Source organism: Sarcophilus harrisii, chromosome 2 (genome assembly GCF_902635505.1).
Source record: "Sarcophilus harrisii chromosome 2, mSarHar1.11, whole genome shotgun sequence".
Taxonomy (NCBI): Eukaryota; Metazoa; Chordata; class Mammalia; order Dasyuromorphia; family Dasyuridae; genus Sarcophilus; species Sarcophilus harrisii.
Genome location: NC_045427.1, coordinates 263,513,180 through 263,531,925, shown reverse-complemented (window position 1 = coordinate 263,531,925; position 18,746 = coordinate 263,513,180). Strand labels below are relative to the sequence as shown.

Below are 18,746 nucleotides of genomic sequence, written 5' to 3'. Positions count from 1 at the left end.
GATCAATGCTGATGGACCTGACCCTCTTCAGCAATGAGATGAACCAAATCAGTTCCAATGGAGCAGTAATAAACTGAACCAGGTACACCCAGAGAAAGAACTCTGGGAGATGACTAAGAACCATTACATTGAATTCCCAATCCCTCTATTTTTGCCTGCCTGCATTTTGGATTTCCTTCACAGGCTAATTGTATCATATTTCAGAGTCCGATTCTTTTGGTACAGCAAAATAACGGTTTGGTCATGTATACTTATTGTGTATCTAATTTATACTCTAATATATTTAACATCTACTGATCATCCTGCCATCTAGGGGAGGGGGTGGGGGAAAGGAGGGGGAAAATTGGAACAAAAGTTTTGGCAATTGTCAATGTTGTAAAATTACCCATGCATATAACTTGTAAATAAAAAGGTATGAAATAAAAAAAAAATTTTTGGAACAAAAAAAATGCAAAATCTTTATAGTGAAAATGCTAATAAATTTAGGAAGAATAAATGGGAGACTTCAAAAAATAAAAAAGATCTCTTTGGGATATAAGCCCAGTAGTAACACTGCTGGATTAAAGATTATGCAGTTTGATAACTTTTTGAGTAGAGTTCCAAATTGCTCTCCAGAATGGCTGGATATATTCACAATTCCACCAACATAATGTCTGGCACATAGTAAATATTTAACGAATGCTTTTCCTCATTTATTCATTAAAATCTAGTTCAGATAACCATGTCCTCTATGAAGAACCCTTCCCTCTACCTTAAGTTAATAATAATTTGTTGAATTCAGCTAGGGGGTGCAGTACATAGAGTACTGAGTCTGGAATCAGGAATATTCATCTTTCTGAGTTCAAATCTGGTCTCAAACACTATGAGTTGTGTGGCCCTGAGCAAGTCATTTAACCATTTGCCTTAGTTTTCCTCATCTGTCAAATGAACTGGAGAAGGAATGGCAAATCACTTCAGTATCTTCACCAAAAAGACCCCAAATAGGATCAAAAAGAGTTGAGATTTCTCAATTCCTGATAGAATCTACAACATACTCTTTGTTATAATTCCAAATTAGGGTTATAGGAGCATCAATTTAGAACTTCAGGAGCCTTTTAAGTCATTTAATCCACATTTAATCATTTAATCTATTTTATAGATAAGGGAACAATTTTTAACATTTGTTTTTAAAATTTTGAGTTCCAAATTCTCTCCTTCCCTCTCTGTTTCCCCTCCTTCCCCATTGAGAAGGCGACCAATTTGATATGTTATACATGTGTAGTCATACAAAACACATTTTTATATTAGATTATTTAAAAAACAGACTAAAGAAAAAACAAATCCCAAATTGAGAAAAATAAAGTAAAAAATAGTATACTTCTGTCTGCTTTCAGACTATCTGTTCTTTTTCTATCAATGGAGAATATTTTTCATCATAAGTCCTTCAGAGTTGTCTTGGATCATTGTATTGCTAAGAATAGCTAAGTCCTTTACAATTGATCATCTTACAGTATTGCTATTTTTGTGTACAGTGTTCTCCTTGTTCTGTTCATCTTTTCAGAGAGAGAAAATTTCAATAAGGCATATTCCTACAGTTTAATAATGAAATAAAACAAGTAGAAAGCTAACTATAATAAGTAGTTGCCACAGGTGATAGAGTCCTGAACTTGGACTCAGGAAGATTTGACTTCAAATTATGTATGTGATCATTAGTTACATGACACAGAGCAAGTCATTTCATGTCTCTGAGCCTCAATTTTCTCATCTTTTAAATGGTGATAATAATAGCTTTTACCTCCTCAGATTGTTGTCACGGTCGAATGAGATAATGTATATAAAAGATTTTGCCAATCTTAAATTGTACTGGAAATGTTACTTACTATTATTCTATTAGTAGAAAAGCACAAAACTAATTATGCCCCATGAGGTCTGAGGCAGAGAAGGTCATTATAGATTGGAAGGATCAGGTAAGGCAAACAACATCTAAAATAAGAGCCTTGGTCAGTGATGGTTATGTGCCACAAGAAGAATGAAAATGGGTTGTGGGGAAAGCCTTCCAGAGGACATAGGTGACCTTTGGGAGAGTATGTGAGAGGGAAGGAGCTGATCTGGAGGAATGGTAAAGTTCAGATTACAGGAGAAAGAAGAGAGAGAGGGGAAGAGATGGGAAAGTACTCTAAAGAGGTAACTTTTTTCCAGTCCACTGGTACTTGGAGCAGAACCCCAATTTCCCCATCTGGCAAATGGATGTAAAAATATTTGCCCCATTTCCCCGGAGTAGTTGTAGGAAAAAGACTTTTTAAAATTTAAAATATTATAGAATTTTTGTTCTTTTTCAACATTCACCTTTGCAAAACTTTGTGCTCCAAATTTTTTTCTAGCTCTCCCTTATCTCCCCCCTTCCCAACATAGCAAGCAATCTGATATAAGCTATATATATATATACATATACAATTCTTTTAGATATATTTCCATATTTGTCAAAGTTTACCAGAAAAAATCAAACCAATAGCAAAAAATAACAAATAGCAAACAAGTAAGCAAACAAACAAGCATTGCTGAGAAGAGCCAAATTCATCACAGTTAATCATTACATAATTTTGTTACTGTGTACAGTGTTCTCCTGGTTCTGCTCACTTTACTCAGAATCAATTCATATAAGTCATTCCAGACTTTTCTGAAATCATCCTACTCATCGTTTTTTTTTTCCCCTTTTTTTTTTTTAAAGTTCCCTTTTTAGGATGTTTGTAGCAGCCCTTCTTGTAGTGGCTGACTGGATGCCCATCAGTTGGAGAATGGCTGAATGGTATATGAATGTTATGGAATATTATTGTTCTATAAGAAACAATCAGTGGGATGATTTTGGAGAGGCATGAAGAGACTTACATGAACTGGTGTTGAGTGAAGTAAGTAGAACCAAGAAATTGTTGTGCACAGCAATGCCAAGATTATGTGATGATCAATTCTGATGGACGTGACTCTTCAGCAATGAGGTAATTCAGGCAAGTTCCAAAGGTCTTGTGATGAACAGAGCCATCTGCACTTAGAGAACTGTGGGGGCTGAGTATGGATCACAACGTAGTATTTTAACTTTTTTACTGTTGTTTGCTTCATTTTGTTTTCTTTCTCATTTTTTCCTTTTTGATCCGATTTTTCTTAAGCAGCAAGATAATTGTGGAAATATGTATAGAAGAATTGTACATGTTTAATATATATTGCATAATTTGTCATCTAGGGGAGGGAATAGGGGGAAGGGAGGGAAAAATTTTGGAATACAAGATTTTACAAGGATGAATGTTGAAAATTATCTATGTCTATGCTTTGAAAATTAAAAGCTTTAATAAAAAATTCCTTTTTATTTTATTTTTTCTGATTGTTCCATGTACATTTCTTTATGAATCATGTTGGGAGAGAAAAATCAGAACAAAAGGGAAAAGTCATCAGACCAACTTCCCCACCCCCACAAAGAGATTAAGGAATTTGCCAAGGTCATATAGCGAACAGCCATTGGAACTGGCTTGAATCACCTCACTGTTGAAAAGAGCCCTGTCCATCAGAATCGAATACTGTATAATCTTGTTGCTGTGTACAATGTTTTCTTAGTTCTACCACTTCATTCAGCATCAGTTCATGTAAGTCTCTCCAGGCCTTTCTGAAATCCTGTTGATTATCAGAATAATGTTTTTAATGTATTAAAAATATGTAGAATTACAAAGGAAACCAATTATATTTAAATAGTTATCAAAATATTTATAAAAATCAAGTTTATGGATTCCAGATTACAAATTTCAATTTTATAGATTCCCCTCTCCTCCTTTCAACTCTTTTTCTTAATTGTGACTGGGGTTTTTCATGGCTGACTCCAACCCACTGGGAGTCCCTACCTAATTTATAATTTCAGTATTTCTCTTAGTAGACAGCATGTTGCAGTAGGAAGTAAGATGGATTTAGAGTTAAACATTTTGAACCCTGCCACTTACTAACTTTATGCCTTGGGAATATTGCTTGACCTCTGTGGACCTTGATTTCATATGTCACCCACTATATTCCAGTTGAGGTCTAAGCTATATGTATAGCATACATACACACACACACACACACACACACACACAGACACACACACACACACACACACACACACACATTTAGCTAGGAAAAGCTTCTAACCAAATAGGTAAATTGAATAGTATAATCTTTGCACAGGTCAGATCAAAAGCCACAGTTCCTATCTGACAAGGACAGCCCAGATCTTTTCCTGTGGACTTATAAATCTTGTGGCTAATAAATCTGCCATTAGCACTTTTCTTGGTGCTTTCATATTTCTTTAATCTCAGCTTCTTCCAGCCCATCTCCCAGCTCAGCCTCCTCCCAGCTAAAGAAAACTGGGCCCTGGCAACACCAGATAATCCTCCCAGACATTAAAAGATACAGTGAAATCTAGAACCCAGAAATCCTGACTTCTAATGAAGCTGATCCATCAGAACATTCTGATTTCATAGAGTTGAAGATGAATATTACAAAGCCTTACAGATTTTTTGTTCCTGGTCAAAGGGATGAACATTGTGTATTCCTGACCAGATCTCATTAGAGTCTTAGGGAATTAATGTTATTATTGGTACCAAAGACCTGAGCTCCTTTTGAATTCTCTTCACTGGGGAACCATTTCCATCTCTGATTCTCAATTAGCATTGCTTTGAATATTTGAAGCAAAGGTAAATTGTAAATGATAAATGCCTCAAAGGGCAAAATGATAAATGGATATTTAAATAGATCCTGTTTTCCACCTTGCAGCTTTTGAGAAGTTGTTCTTTTATCATATCCTGGAAATGAATCTGTCTTTCCCAAGGCAATAACACAATAGATCCAAAGGCATTTTTCTGCCTCTAGTCTTTTCTTTTTTCCATCCTATCTTTCATTCAATATCAGAATAATGTTATACATTAATCTATTTATGTCACTCCTTTAGTGATTTCCTATTACTGAGATCAAACTCTTTTACCATGCATTCAGAATTCTTTATCACCTGGAACCACCTTGATCTTGCCTTTCTTTCTTTTTTAAAATAGCATTTTGTTATTAAAATACATGCAAAGATTCACCCTTGCAAAACCTTGTGTTCCAAATTTTTTCCCACCTTTACCTCCAGTTCTTCCTCTAGACAGCAAAGAATCCAGTATATGTTAAACATGTACATTTCTTCTAAACATATTTCCACTTTATCATGCTACACAAGAAAAATCAGATTAAAAAGGAAAAAGATGAGAAAGAAAAAAAATCTCCATCACAAGTCTATTGGAATTGACCTGAATCACCTTATTATTGAAAAGAGCCACATCCATCACAGTTAATCATCACATAATCTTGTTGTTGCTGTGTATAATGTTCTCTTGGTTCTATTCACTTCACTTAGCATCAGTTCATGTAAGTCTCTCCAGGCCTCTCTGAAATCATCTTGCTGATCATTTACTATAGAACAATAATATTCCATAACATTCGTAGACCATAACTTATTCAGCCATTCCCCCAACTGATGGGTATCCCAGTCAGTTTCTAGTTTCTTGTCACTACAAAAAGGGCTGCACATTTTTGCACATTTTTTCCCTCCTTTAAGATCTCTTTATGGTATAAGCCCAGTAGAGACAGTGCTGGATCAAAGGCTATGCATAGTTTGCCAGCCCTTTGGGCATAGTTCCAAGTTGCTCTTCAGAATCTTTGAATCCATTCACAATTCCACAAACAACAACGTATCAGTGTCCCAGTTTTCCCACATTCCCTCCAACATTTATCATTATCTTTTCCTGTCATCTTAACCAATCTGGGAGGTATGGAGTAGTACCTCAGAGTTGTCCTAATTTGCATTTCTCTGATCAATAGGGATTTAGAACATTTTTTTCATATGCTCTAAAACCATAGAAATGGTTTTAATTTCTTTGTTTTATCTTCTCTTTCACACATTACTTCATATTACACACCTGAAAACTATGTGGAACAGCTAGCTGGTGCAGTGGATAGGGTGCTTGGTTCTGGAGTCAGAAAGACTCATCTTCTTGAGTTAAAATCTAGCTTCAAACACTTAGTAGCTACATGACCCTGGGCAAGTCACTTGCCCAGTTTCTTTGTCTGTGAAATGAGCTGAAAAGGGAAATGTCAAAACACTTCATTGTCTTTGCCAAGAAAACTCCAAATGGGGTCATGAAGAGATTACATCTGAAAATCAAAAAAGTGCACTATGTATTCTAACCAAATTAGATAGTTTTCTATTCCTAAATATATGCTGTGTCTTTGCTCAGCTTGTGTCTCAAGCCTGCAATCTTCTTCCTCTTATTTACTTGTGGAATTTCTATTCATCCTTTAGATGGCACCTCTTTCATGAGTCTTTCTCTATATTAATGTAAGTTGTAAAATTCTTGAGGGCAGGACCCATCTTTGCTAACTACCTAACACTATATTTTTTGTTTGTTAAAAGGAAATTTTGCTAGTCTCCTAGGCACATCCAGAACAGAAACAAAAATAAAATAAATGTAGCAGAGCAAGATAAAGGTAGCTTTGTTACATGGCTAGTGGAGTGTATCAGAGAGAACATGTACTTTGGTGTGAGGGCTTGCCAAACCATTTTCAGGGTTGCTTCTCCACCTTTGGTATCTACCTGGCACACAGCTCTCACCTTCAGCTCCAAGAAGCTGTAACAAGGAAAGTGGTCACAATTTGGTAAGTCTATCTCAGCAGACAGACTAAACCAGATTGAGGTTAACCCATGACTCACAGATCTGTTGGTGAGTTACTAGGGTGTTCATCCCAAGCACATGAAAGAACTTCCTCTGGCAGAATGGGCAGACGTGAACAATTTATTCCAGTGGCCATGAAGTCGACTTGATCAGACATAGAAGATGCCAAGGTCATCCACTGCATCCCAGGTAATCTTGACTTTTGTCCTACCACTGGACTCTGCTGATTCTGGAAGAGAGAGTGAGGCTGATGACTGCATAATTCTGCCTCACTTGAATTTATCTGTGAGTTAAAAGACATCACTCATTCCATTTTTACTCACCTCAATGTCTGGTGTGACAGGCAAGTGATGAAGCATCAGATGTAGCACACTGGGAGCTGTAGTCACAACTCTGCACAGAGGTGGCCCAGAGCATAGGATCATCTTCTCATTGGACTGAAGCAGCAGCAGTGGGATTTGGTAGCCCCCTGAGTATCTCAGTGGCCTTTTTAAAGAACTGCATTGCTCACCTCCTAGTGTGAGGAAGGGACTAGAAAAGGTGTCCTATTAAAATGGCAGGAAAAGATAATGATAAATATTGGACAGGTTGTAGTTGGAACACTAATTAATACATTGTTGGTGAAGTTGCTAAGTGTTCTAACCATTCTGGTGATCAATTTGGAACTATGGCCAAAGAGCTAGAAAACCATACATACCCTTTGATCCAGCAGTGTCTCTACTGGATCTGTATCCCAAAGAGATCATAAAAGAGGGGAAAGGACCCACATGTGCAAAATGTTTGTAACGGCCTTTTTGTAGTGACAAGGAATTGGAAATTGAGTGGATACTCTTCAGTTGGGGAATGGCTGAATAAGGTATGGATGTATAAATGTAATGGAATATTATTGTTCTAGAAGAAATGATGAACAGGCTAATTTCAGAAAATCCTGGAAAGATTAACATGAACTGATGCTAAGGGAAGTGAGCAGAATCAAGAGAACATTGTATATAGTAACAACAAGATTATGTGATGATCAACTGTGATGGATGTGGCTTTTCTCAGCAATGCAGTTATCCAAGACAATTTCAATAGACTTGGGATGGAAAATGCCATCTGCATCCAGACAGAGGACTGGAGACTTAATGTGGATGGAAGCATCCTTTTTTTTTTTTTTAATTTGTTTGCTTTTTCTTTCTTTTTCTCCTTTTTGGTCTGATTTTTCTTGTACAACATGACAAATATGGAAATATGTTTTAAAGGATTGAATATATTTAGCTTATATTAAATTGCCTGTTGTCTTGGGGAAGAAGGAAAGGGGGAAGGGAGAAAAATTTGAAACATAAAATCTTTAAAAAGTGAATGTTGAAAAGTATCTTTACATGTATTTGGAAAAATCAAATACTTTTGAGAAAAAAGAAAAGAAAAGGTATCCTAAAAATTGTCTTTTTCACCCAACCATGGCCTGTTTACTGAGGCAGTGAATTGAAATCCCCCAAAATATACAAAAACTTTTGTGAGGATAACTCCATTTGCCATTGGTACATAAAACGCATGCATGCTTATGGACAAGAAATCCAGGAGACCCAAAAGATGAACAGCTTTTGCTGTGAGAGAACTCATGTGTTTCAAATCCAAATAGCAGCCCTGAATAAAACAAGACTGGCAAATAAGGGCCAGCTTACAAAGTTGGACTATATACATGTTTTTCTGGAGTGGCTACAATGATGGGGAGCATCATGAAGTTGACATAGGTTTGACAATCAAAACAATCTACTCAACAAACTTGAATGCTTCCCCAAGGGAGTAAATGACAGAATCATGACAGTGTGACTTGTACCATGATACCATCATCAGTGCATATTCTCCCACCATGATGAACCCTGAAGTCAAAGAAAAATGACTTGGAGAATCTCATCATCAATGCGCCAAAAGAGGACAAACTTATAATTCTGGCTGACTAATGCCAGAGTAGGTACAGATTATCAGGCATGGCAAGGAGTCCTTAGGAGGAATGGAGCTGGAAATAGCAATAGTACTGATTACTTAATATTGAATACTCATGCAACTCATGACCTCACACCTATACTGTCTTTCATTTATCTGAACTCAATATAACTTCATGAATGCGCCCTTGCACCAAACGTTGACATTTATTAAACTATGACATTGTGAGGAGAGGAGATAGACAGCATGTGAGAATAAAAAATAGGGTATGTGGCTCAGAGTGCTGGACTAATCAAAGACATCTTTTCCAAGCTAAATATTTTCATTCAACAAAAGTGGAAGTCCCAAGACAATTACCACAAGACTTAATGTCAGCAGATTAGAGCACTTTTCTATATGGGAGAGTAGCCACAGGTTGTTAAGTTTCGATCTCTTTATTTTTTCATATTAATGGGACTAGTTTCTCAGTCTAGGGTAAGAGTACAAATTAAACAAATTGTGGCTTTTACTATATCTAGTTCCAAATATTTGTTTGGGATTGCTTGTTTGGCTCTTCAAGCCCTTCATAATGTGGTTCCTTGCTCCTTTCCAGTCTTCTTACATCTTACCCAAAGTCTGTGATTTTATAACATGGACTTCCTTATCATTTTTCAAACATGTCCTGATGCAGTACTTTCCCTGGCTATCCCCCAACCCTGGAATTTTCTCCTTCATCTCTGCTTCTCAGCTTCCCTACCTTTTTTTGTTAAATCTCAGATCAAGTCTTGCCTTTTGCAAGCTTTTACTCATGTTTCTTAATTTTAGTGCTTTCCATTTCAGGTTGTCTCCAATTTATCCTAAATATAGCTTGTCTATACATAGGTATTTGCAAGTTGCTCCCCCCACTGTTATTACACTGTGAACTTCTTTAGAGTAAGGAATATATTTTGCCTTTGTCTGTTTCTCCAGCACTTAGCACAGTGCTCTGCACATAGTCCATGCTTAATAAATGATTATTGACTGATCATTAGTATAAGACACAGTGAAAAAAGGTCTTAGAAAGTCATTTCTTCATAAAGAAATTTTGGAGAGAAACAGTTACTTCTTTTTAAAAGCAATTTTTACCTGGAAAATTTTTATTTTTCTCAATTTAAATATTTTATTTCTCAATTACATTTTAAAACAATTTTTAACATTTCTTTAAAAATTTTTTAATTTTAAACTTTCTTTCTTTCCCTCTCTTCCCTTCTTAAGGCAAACAATTTGATATAGGTTATACATGTGCAGTCATGCAAAACATATTTCCATATTAGTCATGTTGTGAAAGAAAACACAGATTAGAAAAAAGATCAAGAAAAATAAAGTTGTTTTTTTTTTTAAGTATGCTTTGATCTGCATTGAGATTCTCTCAATTCTTTCTCTGGAGGTGGATAGCATTTTTATCCCAAGTCCTTTAGAATTAATTATCTTGATTGTTGTATTGCTAAATTATCCACAACATTTTTATCTTAAGTCTTTCAGAATTGTCTTAGATCATTGTATTGATAAGTTATTCACAGTTGATCGTAGTATATTACTATTTCTATGTACGCTGTTCTGGTTTTGTTCATTTCACTTTGCATCAGGTTATATAAGTGTTTCCAGGTTTTTCTGAAAGCATCCTTGTAATTTTTTATAGTAAGGGATAGGAATTACTATATGTAATTCCATTACATTTAAGTGCCACAATTTGTTCATCTATTCCCCAATTGATGAACATCCTCTCAATTTCCAATTCTTTGATATCATGAAAAACACTGCCATAAATATTTTTGTATGTATCCTTCCTCCCTCCCTTCCTTCCGCAATTGGGGTTAAGTGACTTGCCCAGGGTCACACAGTTAGGAAGTATTAAATGTCTGAGGCTAGATTTGAACTCAGGTCCTCCTAATTTCAGGGCTGGTGCTCTATCCACTATACCAACTCTTTTTTCTTTCTTAAATCTCTTTAGGATATGGAGTTAGTAGTGGCATCATTAGGTCAAAATATGCATAGCCTTATAGTTCCTTTGAGCACAGTTCCAAATTGTTCTCCAGAATTTGAGTAGTTCACAATTCTATTAACAGTGTACTAGTATCCTAATTTTTCCACATCCCCTCCAGCATTTGTCGTTTTGATTTTCTATTATCTTAGCCAATCTGATAGGTGTGGAGTGGTACCACAGAGTACATTTTTCTAATCAATAGTGATTTAGAACATTTTTTCAAATAGTTACTTCCATTGGCAGTGCCACGATGACAACAGTTCCTTAGAACCATGGAGAAAAAGTATCGTTTTGGGCTCCTTATATTTGGGTCCCTATTCAAAACTCCCGAGAACTCTGGATTCATTTAGGATTGACCCAGACCCTCTGGACCACAGCTGATGGGAATAATCCCCCTGAGTGAATTCCAAAGTAGATTGGTCCTAATGGGACCAAACCCAAGAGAACAGTGCAGTTAGAATGATAAAGAACTACTCTATCTTTAGTTTAGCAAACTCAGGACAAGGGCTAACTAGTCATTTAGTCACAGTTGGATAAAACAGTGTCTATCTTCTCAACTGGTCTGAGGACAATTAGATTTTGGTGTCACAGTGAGATCTATGCTATAGAGCTGCCCAGAATGTCTCACGTTAAAAGCCTCAGTTTAGTAGATTGCTTCAGAGGCTGGTAACAGAGTGATCTTTGCTCTCCAGCTCATCCCAGCATATGGTCTTTACTTACCTCCTTCTAAGTTGCCTAATGTGATCAGTTTTCTGGCTGTATATATTTCCCTTGTCAGCTTGGCTTTGGAAGTGGTGCTCCACCCTGGTGCCCTAGGGTGGTACCTTGAAGTGCAGGTAAATGAATAGTACCATGTAGTGAAGCAAGGGGAAAGGCTCTCAAATGTGGGAGTCACCCAGAGGGTGGAGCCCCAAACTTGTTTATAGGACTCTTGATCCGCTGAGACCGCCAGATTAAAGGCACCATCTCTACCAGGGCTGTCATAGCAAGCCACCTATGGGAGCAGCTGTCCATGTCAGAAGCTGATTGAAGAGTATTTTCAGCCAGGGATTATTATGCCATGGAGAACCTGGTGTCTGAGGGACCGACCTTCCATCCTCACCAGGTAATAGTGCCCACTGAGCTAATGGACAGACCCAGTGTAGGTTCTGGAAGTCTAGGCTCAGCTTAGACTGGGTAGAATTTTCAACTGTCTGGAGAAAGTAGAACATGTGTCTTTGGGCTGAGGGGAGATATGGGATGTGGCAACCACCTGGTTTGGATATAGTCACAGTTATTGGAGGGACTATGTCCAAAGAAACTGAAGCAAGAGAATCAGAGATGGAGCAATATTAAGTATTGGCTATTATAGCCTTTCTTCTTCATTATAGTTTGCCTGACAATCACACTCAGATATCTCCTCCCTGCGAGAGAAAATCAGGAGGATTTCCCTCAGGATGGAGATTAGCCTCTCCCATTGGAGTAGAACAGGGAACAGACCAGTAGCCCATGGGTCCCTCAGTCCTTCCCAAGGAGCCCTAGAATCCTGTGTGACATTCCATGTTAATGATCCTACTTTTGAGCGGTGGACAGATGGCTGGAGTTAGAGTCAGGGAGAAATGGGTTCAAATTCCACCTCTAATACTTAACAGGAAGGTAATTATGGACAAGTCACTCAACCAATCTGAGACTTTTTTCCTTATTTATGGAAAAGGAATATAATAATAATAACTGAAATATTGGGCATTGTGAAACTTCAATAGGAAAATGTGTATAAATAAAGCTTTTTGCAAACTTTAAAACATGCTATAAATGTCAGTTATCACTATAATTAATAGAACTGAAGCTGAAGAGTCAGGGAGGGAGAAGACTCCCTAACTCTCCATGATGCTCCAGGTCTAACTCCCTCATGAGAAGACCCTACCATATCCCTGTTTGTCCCAAACCCTGACTAGGCTGGTGGCCAATCAAAATCCAGTGGCAGGTGAAGCATACTATAGTATGGGGAAACTAGCATCAACTCTGGAATCATAGAATCCAGGTTCAAATCTTGTTTCTGATGATTACTTATTACTAGTATGATCTTGGATAAGCCACTGAGTATACTGAATCTGTTTCCTTAACTGTAAAATGTGGGTATTGGATTAGAATGACTCAGAGCCCAAGATCTATGTGAAATCAATGATCATGGTGAATTCTGTCTCATTCTTTAATTCTGTGCCTTTGGAACCATGGAGATTGTGTTTCACTAGACTGGAAATGAACTGATTACAGATACATTTTTTTGTTCTAGTAGGAGCCATAGGGACATTCCATAAAGTATGATAGGTGAGGATTTCTTTCTGTGATGTGTGGTCTTTCTCAAGAGAAATCATGATTTACAGCTGGAAAGAACTTCAGACATTTCATCTGACTCATTTTATAGGAAAGGAAACTGAGACCTACAGAAATTAAGTGGTTTTTCTATCATCCCAGAAGCAAATAAACTTCAGAGAAAGGATTTGAACTCGGGATTTATGACTTTAGAACCAGGGCTTCTACTATTCTATTATTGTTCTACTATAATAAGATTCCCCCTAGGATTCATCCTGTCCTTCTATTAAACAGATATGAGGTAGCATGTTCATTAGTATTAGAATTTTAAACGTTATATCTGTGGTGAACTTGAGTCCTGAGTCCACCCCTTCCCAATTAAGACTCCAGAAAAAAATCAAAGGAAGGAGGGGGTTGTGGCCTCCCCCAGATATGACTGAAATAACTTCCTGCCACAACGGCTCCCTCTGTGTTCTACCTCTGCCCCAGAACAACCATTCTGACCCACCTTCTTTCATTGAATGTTTCTGATCTCACTCTATTCCCAGCATTTATAAAATGTTTTAAGGTTTGGAAAATGCTTTACAAATATTATCATATTTGATACTTAGAACAATCTTGGAATCCCAGAAGCTGGGCCCATAAATTCAGCCTCCTCTTCCTTATTCTACATCATTAAAAAAATTAGTATTTTATTTTCCCCCACTTACGTGTAAAACAATTTTTAATATTTGTTTTTTAAATCTTGAATTCTAGATTCTCTCCCTTCCTCCATTCCCACCTCTTCCTCCATTGAGGAGGCAAGCAGCTTGATGTAGGTTATACATTCGTATCATGTGAAACATTTCCATAAAATCCATGTTGTCGATGAAAACAGGAAACATTCTCCCCCCCCCCCAAAAAAAAAACCTCAAGAAAAATGAAGAAAGTAAAAAAATGTATGTTTCAATCTGTATCCAGACACTATCAATTCTTTCTCGGGGAATGGATAGCATTTTCTTTTAATAATTTAGTTTTTTTTTTTTAATTTTTCCCCAGTTGCATGTAAAACAAATTTTAACATTTGTTTTCAAAACTTTTTGAGTTCCAGATTCTCTTTCTCCCTCCTTATCTCTGCTCATTGAGAAAGCAATGTGAAGTCTTGTAAAACATTTCCATAAAAGCCATGTGGTATAAGAAAACATAGATTACCCCCAAAAACACCCTCAAGAAAAATAAAGTAAAAAAAAAAGTAGGCTTCAATGATGGATAGAATTTTTCATGTTAAATTCTTCATATTTGTCTTGGAAAATTGTATTGCTGAAATAACTAAGTCACTCATAGTTGATCATCTTACAATATTGGTATTACTTTGTACACAATATGTTTCACTTTACACAAGCTCTTGGAAGTTTTTACAGGTTTTTCTGAGAATCTGCTCATCATGTCTTATAGTACAATAGTATTCCATCATAATCACACACCATAATTTGTTCAGTCATTCCCCAATTAATGAGCATTCCCTCAGTGTCCAGTTCTTTGCCCCCAGAAAAGAGATGCCATAAATATTTTTGTCCATATGCATCCTTTTCCTTTTTATTTTTATCTTCTTTTGGGGGGATACATACTTTGTAGGGATATTACTAGGTAAAAGGGCATGTATGGTTTTGTAGCCCTTTGGGCATAGTTCCAAATTGCTCTTCAGAATGGTTGAATCAATTCACATTTCTACTAATAGTGCATTCATGTCTCATTTTCCCTACATTCCCTCCAATCTTTGTCATTTACCATTTCTGAACTATTAGCCAATTTAACAGGTAGTACTTCAGAATTGTTTTAATTTGCATTTCTCCAATCAATAGTGAGTTAAAACATCCTTTTATATGGCTATAGATAACTTTTATTACTTCATTTGAAAACTGTTCATAACTTTTGGTCATTTATCAGTTGGAGAATGGAATTCAGCCTTCCTCTATGGTGTGCCATGCTGCTCTCCAATTAAAGCATCCCTATGATTAATAACAGCTGTACTAGCAAAGTAGAAAGCTGGTCTTGGAACCAGGACAACTTGGTTCAAGTCCCATCCCTGATGTATATCGGTGGGCAAGATCCTGGACAAGTTGTGTAATCATTCAGTCTTCTTTATTCTGATTGTTCAGTTGTTCAGTCATGTCTAACTCTTCAAAACCCCATTTAGGTTTTCTTGGCAGAGATACTGGAGTGGTTTGCTATTCAACTCAGTTTACAGATGAGGAAACAGAGGCAAATGATGTTAAGTGACTTACTCAGAGTCACACAGGTAGTAAGTGCCCAAGGCTGGATTTGAATTTAGGAAGATGAGTCTTCCTGATCCCAGATCCAATGTATTGTCCACTGTGCCACCTATCTGCCCTACTCAGTGCTCTAGGGCAGGGTTTCTTAAACTTTTCCTACTCATGACCCTTTTTGCTCAAGAAATTTTTATGTGACCTGGATATATAGGTATATAAAAAAATCTACAAATCAAACATTTACTGGCAATCATAATTTCACAACCTCCACATTAAGTTGTGAGACTCCATATGGGGTCATGAACTACATTTAAGGGAACTTGATCAGACTATAAATTGCGGAGTAGTGCTGTCTGCAGTGGTAGAGAGATTTTTTTCTCTTAGACTTCCCAATAAAACCCCAGATCTAGTCAAAAACAAGGACAACTATTCCCATTTCTATAATATCTTAAGGTTTCCAAATATTTTCTACATGATAAGGGAAATGAAACAAGCATTTATATTGTACCTACTATGTGCCAGACACTAGTCTGAATACTTTACAAATGAGATAACATTTGTTCCTCGCAACACCTCTGGTAGGTAGGTGTTATTATTATCCCCATTTTAGAATTGAAGAAAATTAGACAGATCGAGGTGAAGTGATTTGCCCAGGATCGCATAGTTATTATGTCTCTGAAGCAGGATTTGAACACAGGTCTTGTGATTCCATCACAGGTCTTATGATTAGACTGTATAGCACCTGGAGTCTGAAGGAAAGCTTGTATGTTGAGCAAGACTTAAGAACATAGATGAAAGAGTGGTTGCAGAGCCAGAAAACCCAGATCCACTGACATTCCAGTGGTTACCAGGGGAAACATTTTTAGACTTGTAAGACATCTTGAAGGTTTCGGTTGGGTTCTATGGTGTTATTATCACTAAGGTATATTTTTAGCTAAATGAGCTAACCTGACTGTCATATTATTGCATTTATGGGAAATTACACAATCAATTCATTTAGACATTTCCTAGCCCCTAGACTGGTTTCTGCTATGAGCTGAGGTGTCTTGATGGTTTTATCCAACTCCTTCCTGCTGGAAAGGGGTGATGGGATCTTGCCCCAGGAGCCAGAAGAACAGCTGGAGAATCAGGGAGGAAACACAGAGCTGGCTCTGCAGTGGATTTTTATACAGGATGTCTGCTCTGCTCAACTTCAGTTACTTCTTTCCCAGTTCATTAGGATCAATAGCTTTATCCATGGACTTACCTCTCCAAATATTCAAATATTCCTAGAGAGACTAGGCAGGTAGTGCAGTAGTCATGGTAGGTCCAGGCAGACATATTGCTGGGTTCAGCCCCTTGCTGGGAATAAGCAATATGGTAGAATGGATAGAATGGGTAGTGTGGACAGAATGCTGGACTTGCAGTCATGAAAATCAGAGTTCAAAATTTACCTCCAACACTTATTAGCTGGCTGACTAGTTGGTCTCTCTAAGTCTCAGTTTCCTTATTTGTGAAATGGGTATTATAATATCAGTAGTCCCCTACTTCATCAGGTTGTTATAAGGACTTAATGAAGGGGAAGCATCCTATTACAATGGAGAGTCCTCACTGCCTCTATGGTCAGAGGAACCACTTTGGTATTCTAGCCCTAGATCTATGATTGTAGGATCCTAAATAATGGATATGATCAATAAATCAGTAGGCATTTATTAAACACCTATTATTTGTGCCAGGTATTGTACTAGGCTCTGGGGATTTAAAGATAAAAAGAGAGGAAATAATGTGCATGTATAAACAAATACAAAATTGGGGGCAGAATGGGGAATAAGCATTTATTAAGTGCTCACCATGGGGCAAACACTGTGCTAAGGGCTTTACAAATATTATGGAGGTAGGCACAAAGAGGGAGGACATCAGTGAGGAAAGACTTTATGTAAGAGATGTCACTTTAGCTTACTATTTTGGAAGGAAATCTTTTGTGAAATTTAACATAAAGTAAATGTCAGTTATTGTTATTATCATAGACTCGCGAGGATTCCCACCCTACTGGCTTTCAGGTTTCTCTCTGTGCTTGGACCCCTTACTTTCCTTGCCTCTGAAAACAAAAGGGTTAGCCTTTGAGTTGTATATGATAAAGCCCCAGTTTTTTGTAGAGCCAAGATTGTGAAATAGCCAATGTACCAGGATTCTATGAGTATCTGGTTTGTGTCTCTGTCTTTCTGTCTCTCCTCTCTGTCTCTCTCTTGTCTGTCTGTCTCTCACCTTTCTCTCTCTGTTATCTTTCTCTTTCTCTCTCAGTTATAGTTGGCACAGTGGATAGAGTGCTAGCTTTATATATGGAACAGCCTTATCTTGCCTCAGACATGATTATCTGTACATCCTGGGGCAAACCATTTGTTGTTCTTCAGTTGATCCAGTCATTTCCGATTCTTTATGACTTCATTTTGGGACTTTTTTGGCAAAGAGACTGGAGTGATTCACCACTTCCTTCTCCTGTTCATTTTGAAAATGAGGAAACTGAGGCAAAAAGGGTAAAGTGACTTGCCCAAGGTCACATAGCTACTCAGTGTCTGAGGCAGTATTTGCACTCAGGAATGAGGAGTCTTCTTGACTCCAGACCTTAGCTCTCTATCCACTGTTCCAGCTAAGGCACTTAACCTTTTTCAAACGCATTTATAAAATGGGGATAAAAGATCTAATGAGAAAAGGTATTACAGTGCTTTGCAAATCTTCAAGGTCTATATAAATGTTAGCCCTTACTAAGGGAGAAAGCTAAGTCAATGAACTTTCCATCTCAAAGAAGTCAGCAGCAATGATCTACCACTGATTGGCCCAACAATTTAATTTGGTGGGGATCATCCTGAGAAGATCAGGTACCTCCTCAGGGTATGGAAAGAAAACAGTTTGGTCCTTAGATTCATTTATTAGAATCCTGGAGAAAAATTCATATAGCTGGGCAGCTAGGTGGAGCAATGGTTACAGTGACAGACTTGCAGTCAGGAAGAACTAAATTCAAATATAACTTCAAATACTTACTATGTGATCCTGAGCTTAATCTTGTTTATCTCAGTTTCCTCATCTGTAAAATGAGCTGGAGAAGAAAATGATAAACCATTCCAGTATCTCTGCCAAGAAAAGCCCAAGAAGGGTTACAAAGAGTCAGAAAGGACTGAACAATAATAAAAATGGAAGAAGAAATCGTTACAGAGGCAAAGTTTTGATCTGATTGTTAAATCCCTAGGACTGGGAGAATGCTGGAGAGAGCAAGTGATTGGTTTAGGACAGTTGGGATTTCACTTCAGAAAAACAAAAACAAAAACAAAAAAACCTTTCCAAGGAAATGACAGACTTCTGAGGCAGAGCAGAAATGAAGAAAGAGAGACTATCAGAGCTAAACAGCCCCAAACTGCGATGCATAAATGGACACGTTAATAAGTGGCACCAGGAGTTGACTCTATATTGTTCCAGCATTCCTAGAGGGGCAATTGGCCACCCAGCAGGAAAGGGAACTGTAAACCCTATATAGTAAGAGTACTGGGCTGTCAGATTGGATTATTTCTGACTGAAGAGCTGTCTCTGAATGGGGCTGGA

At 37.4% G+C, this 18,746-nt stretch overlaps 1 protein-coding gene across 1 annotated transcript in view; it reads left to right on the top strand.

The window, feature by feature from the left end:
• Positions 1 to 11,595: 11,595 nt before the first annotated feature.
• The window catches only part of PLA2G4D (phospholipase A2 group IVD), a 40,815-nt gene continuing 33,664 nt past the window's right edge, over positions 11,596 to 18,746 (top strand). The window contains exon 1 of the mRNA XM_031952148.1: positions 11,596 to 11,737. Within this exon, the coding sequence (XP_031808008.1) occupies positions 11,693 to 11,737 (45 nt within the window). The 5' untranslated portion in view covers positions 11,596 to 11,692. The remainder of the gene's footprint in view (positions 11,738 to 18,746) is intronic.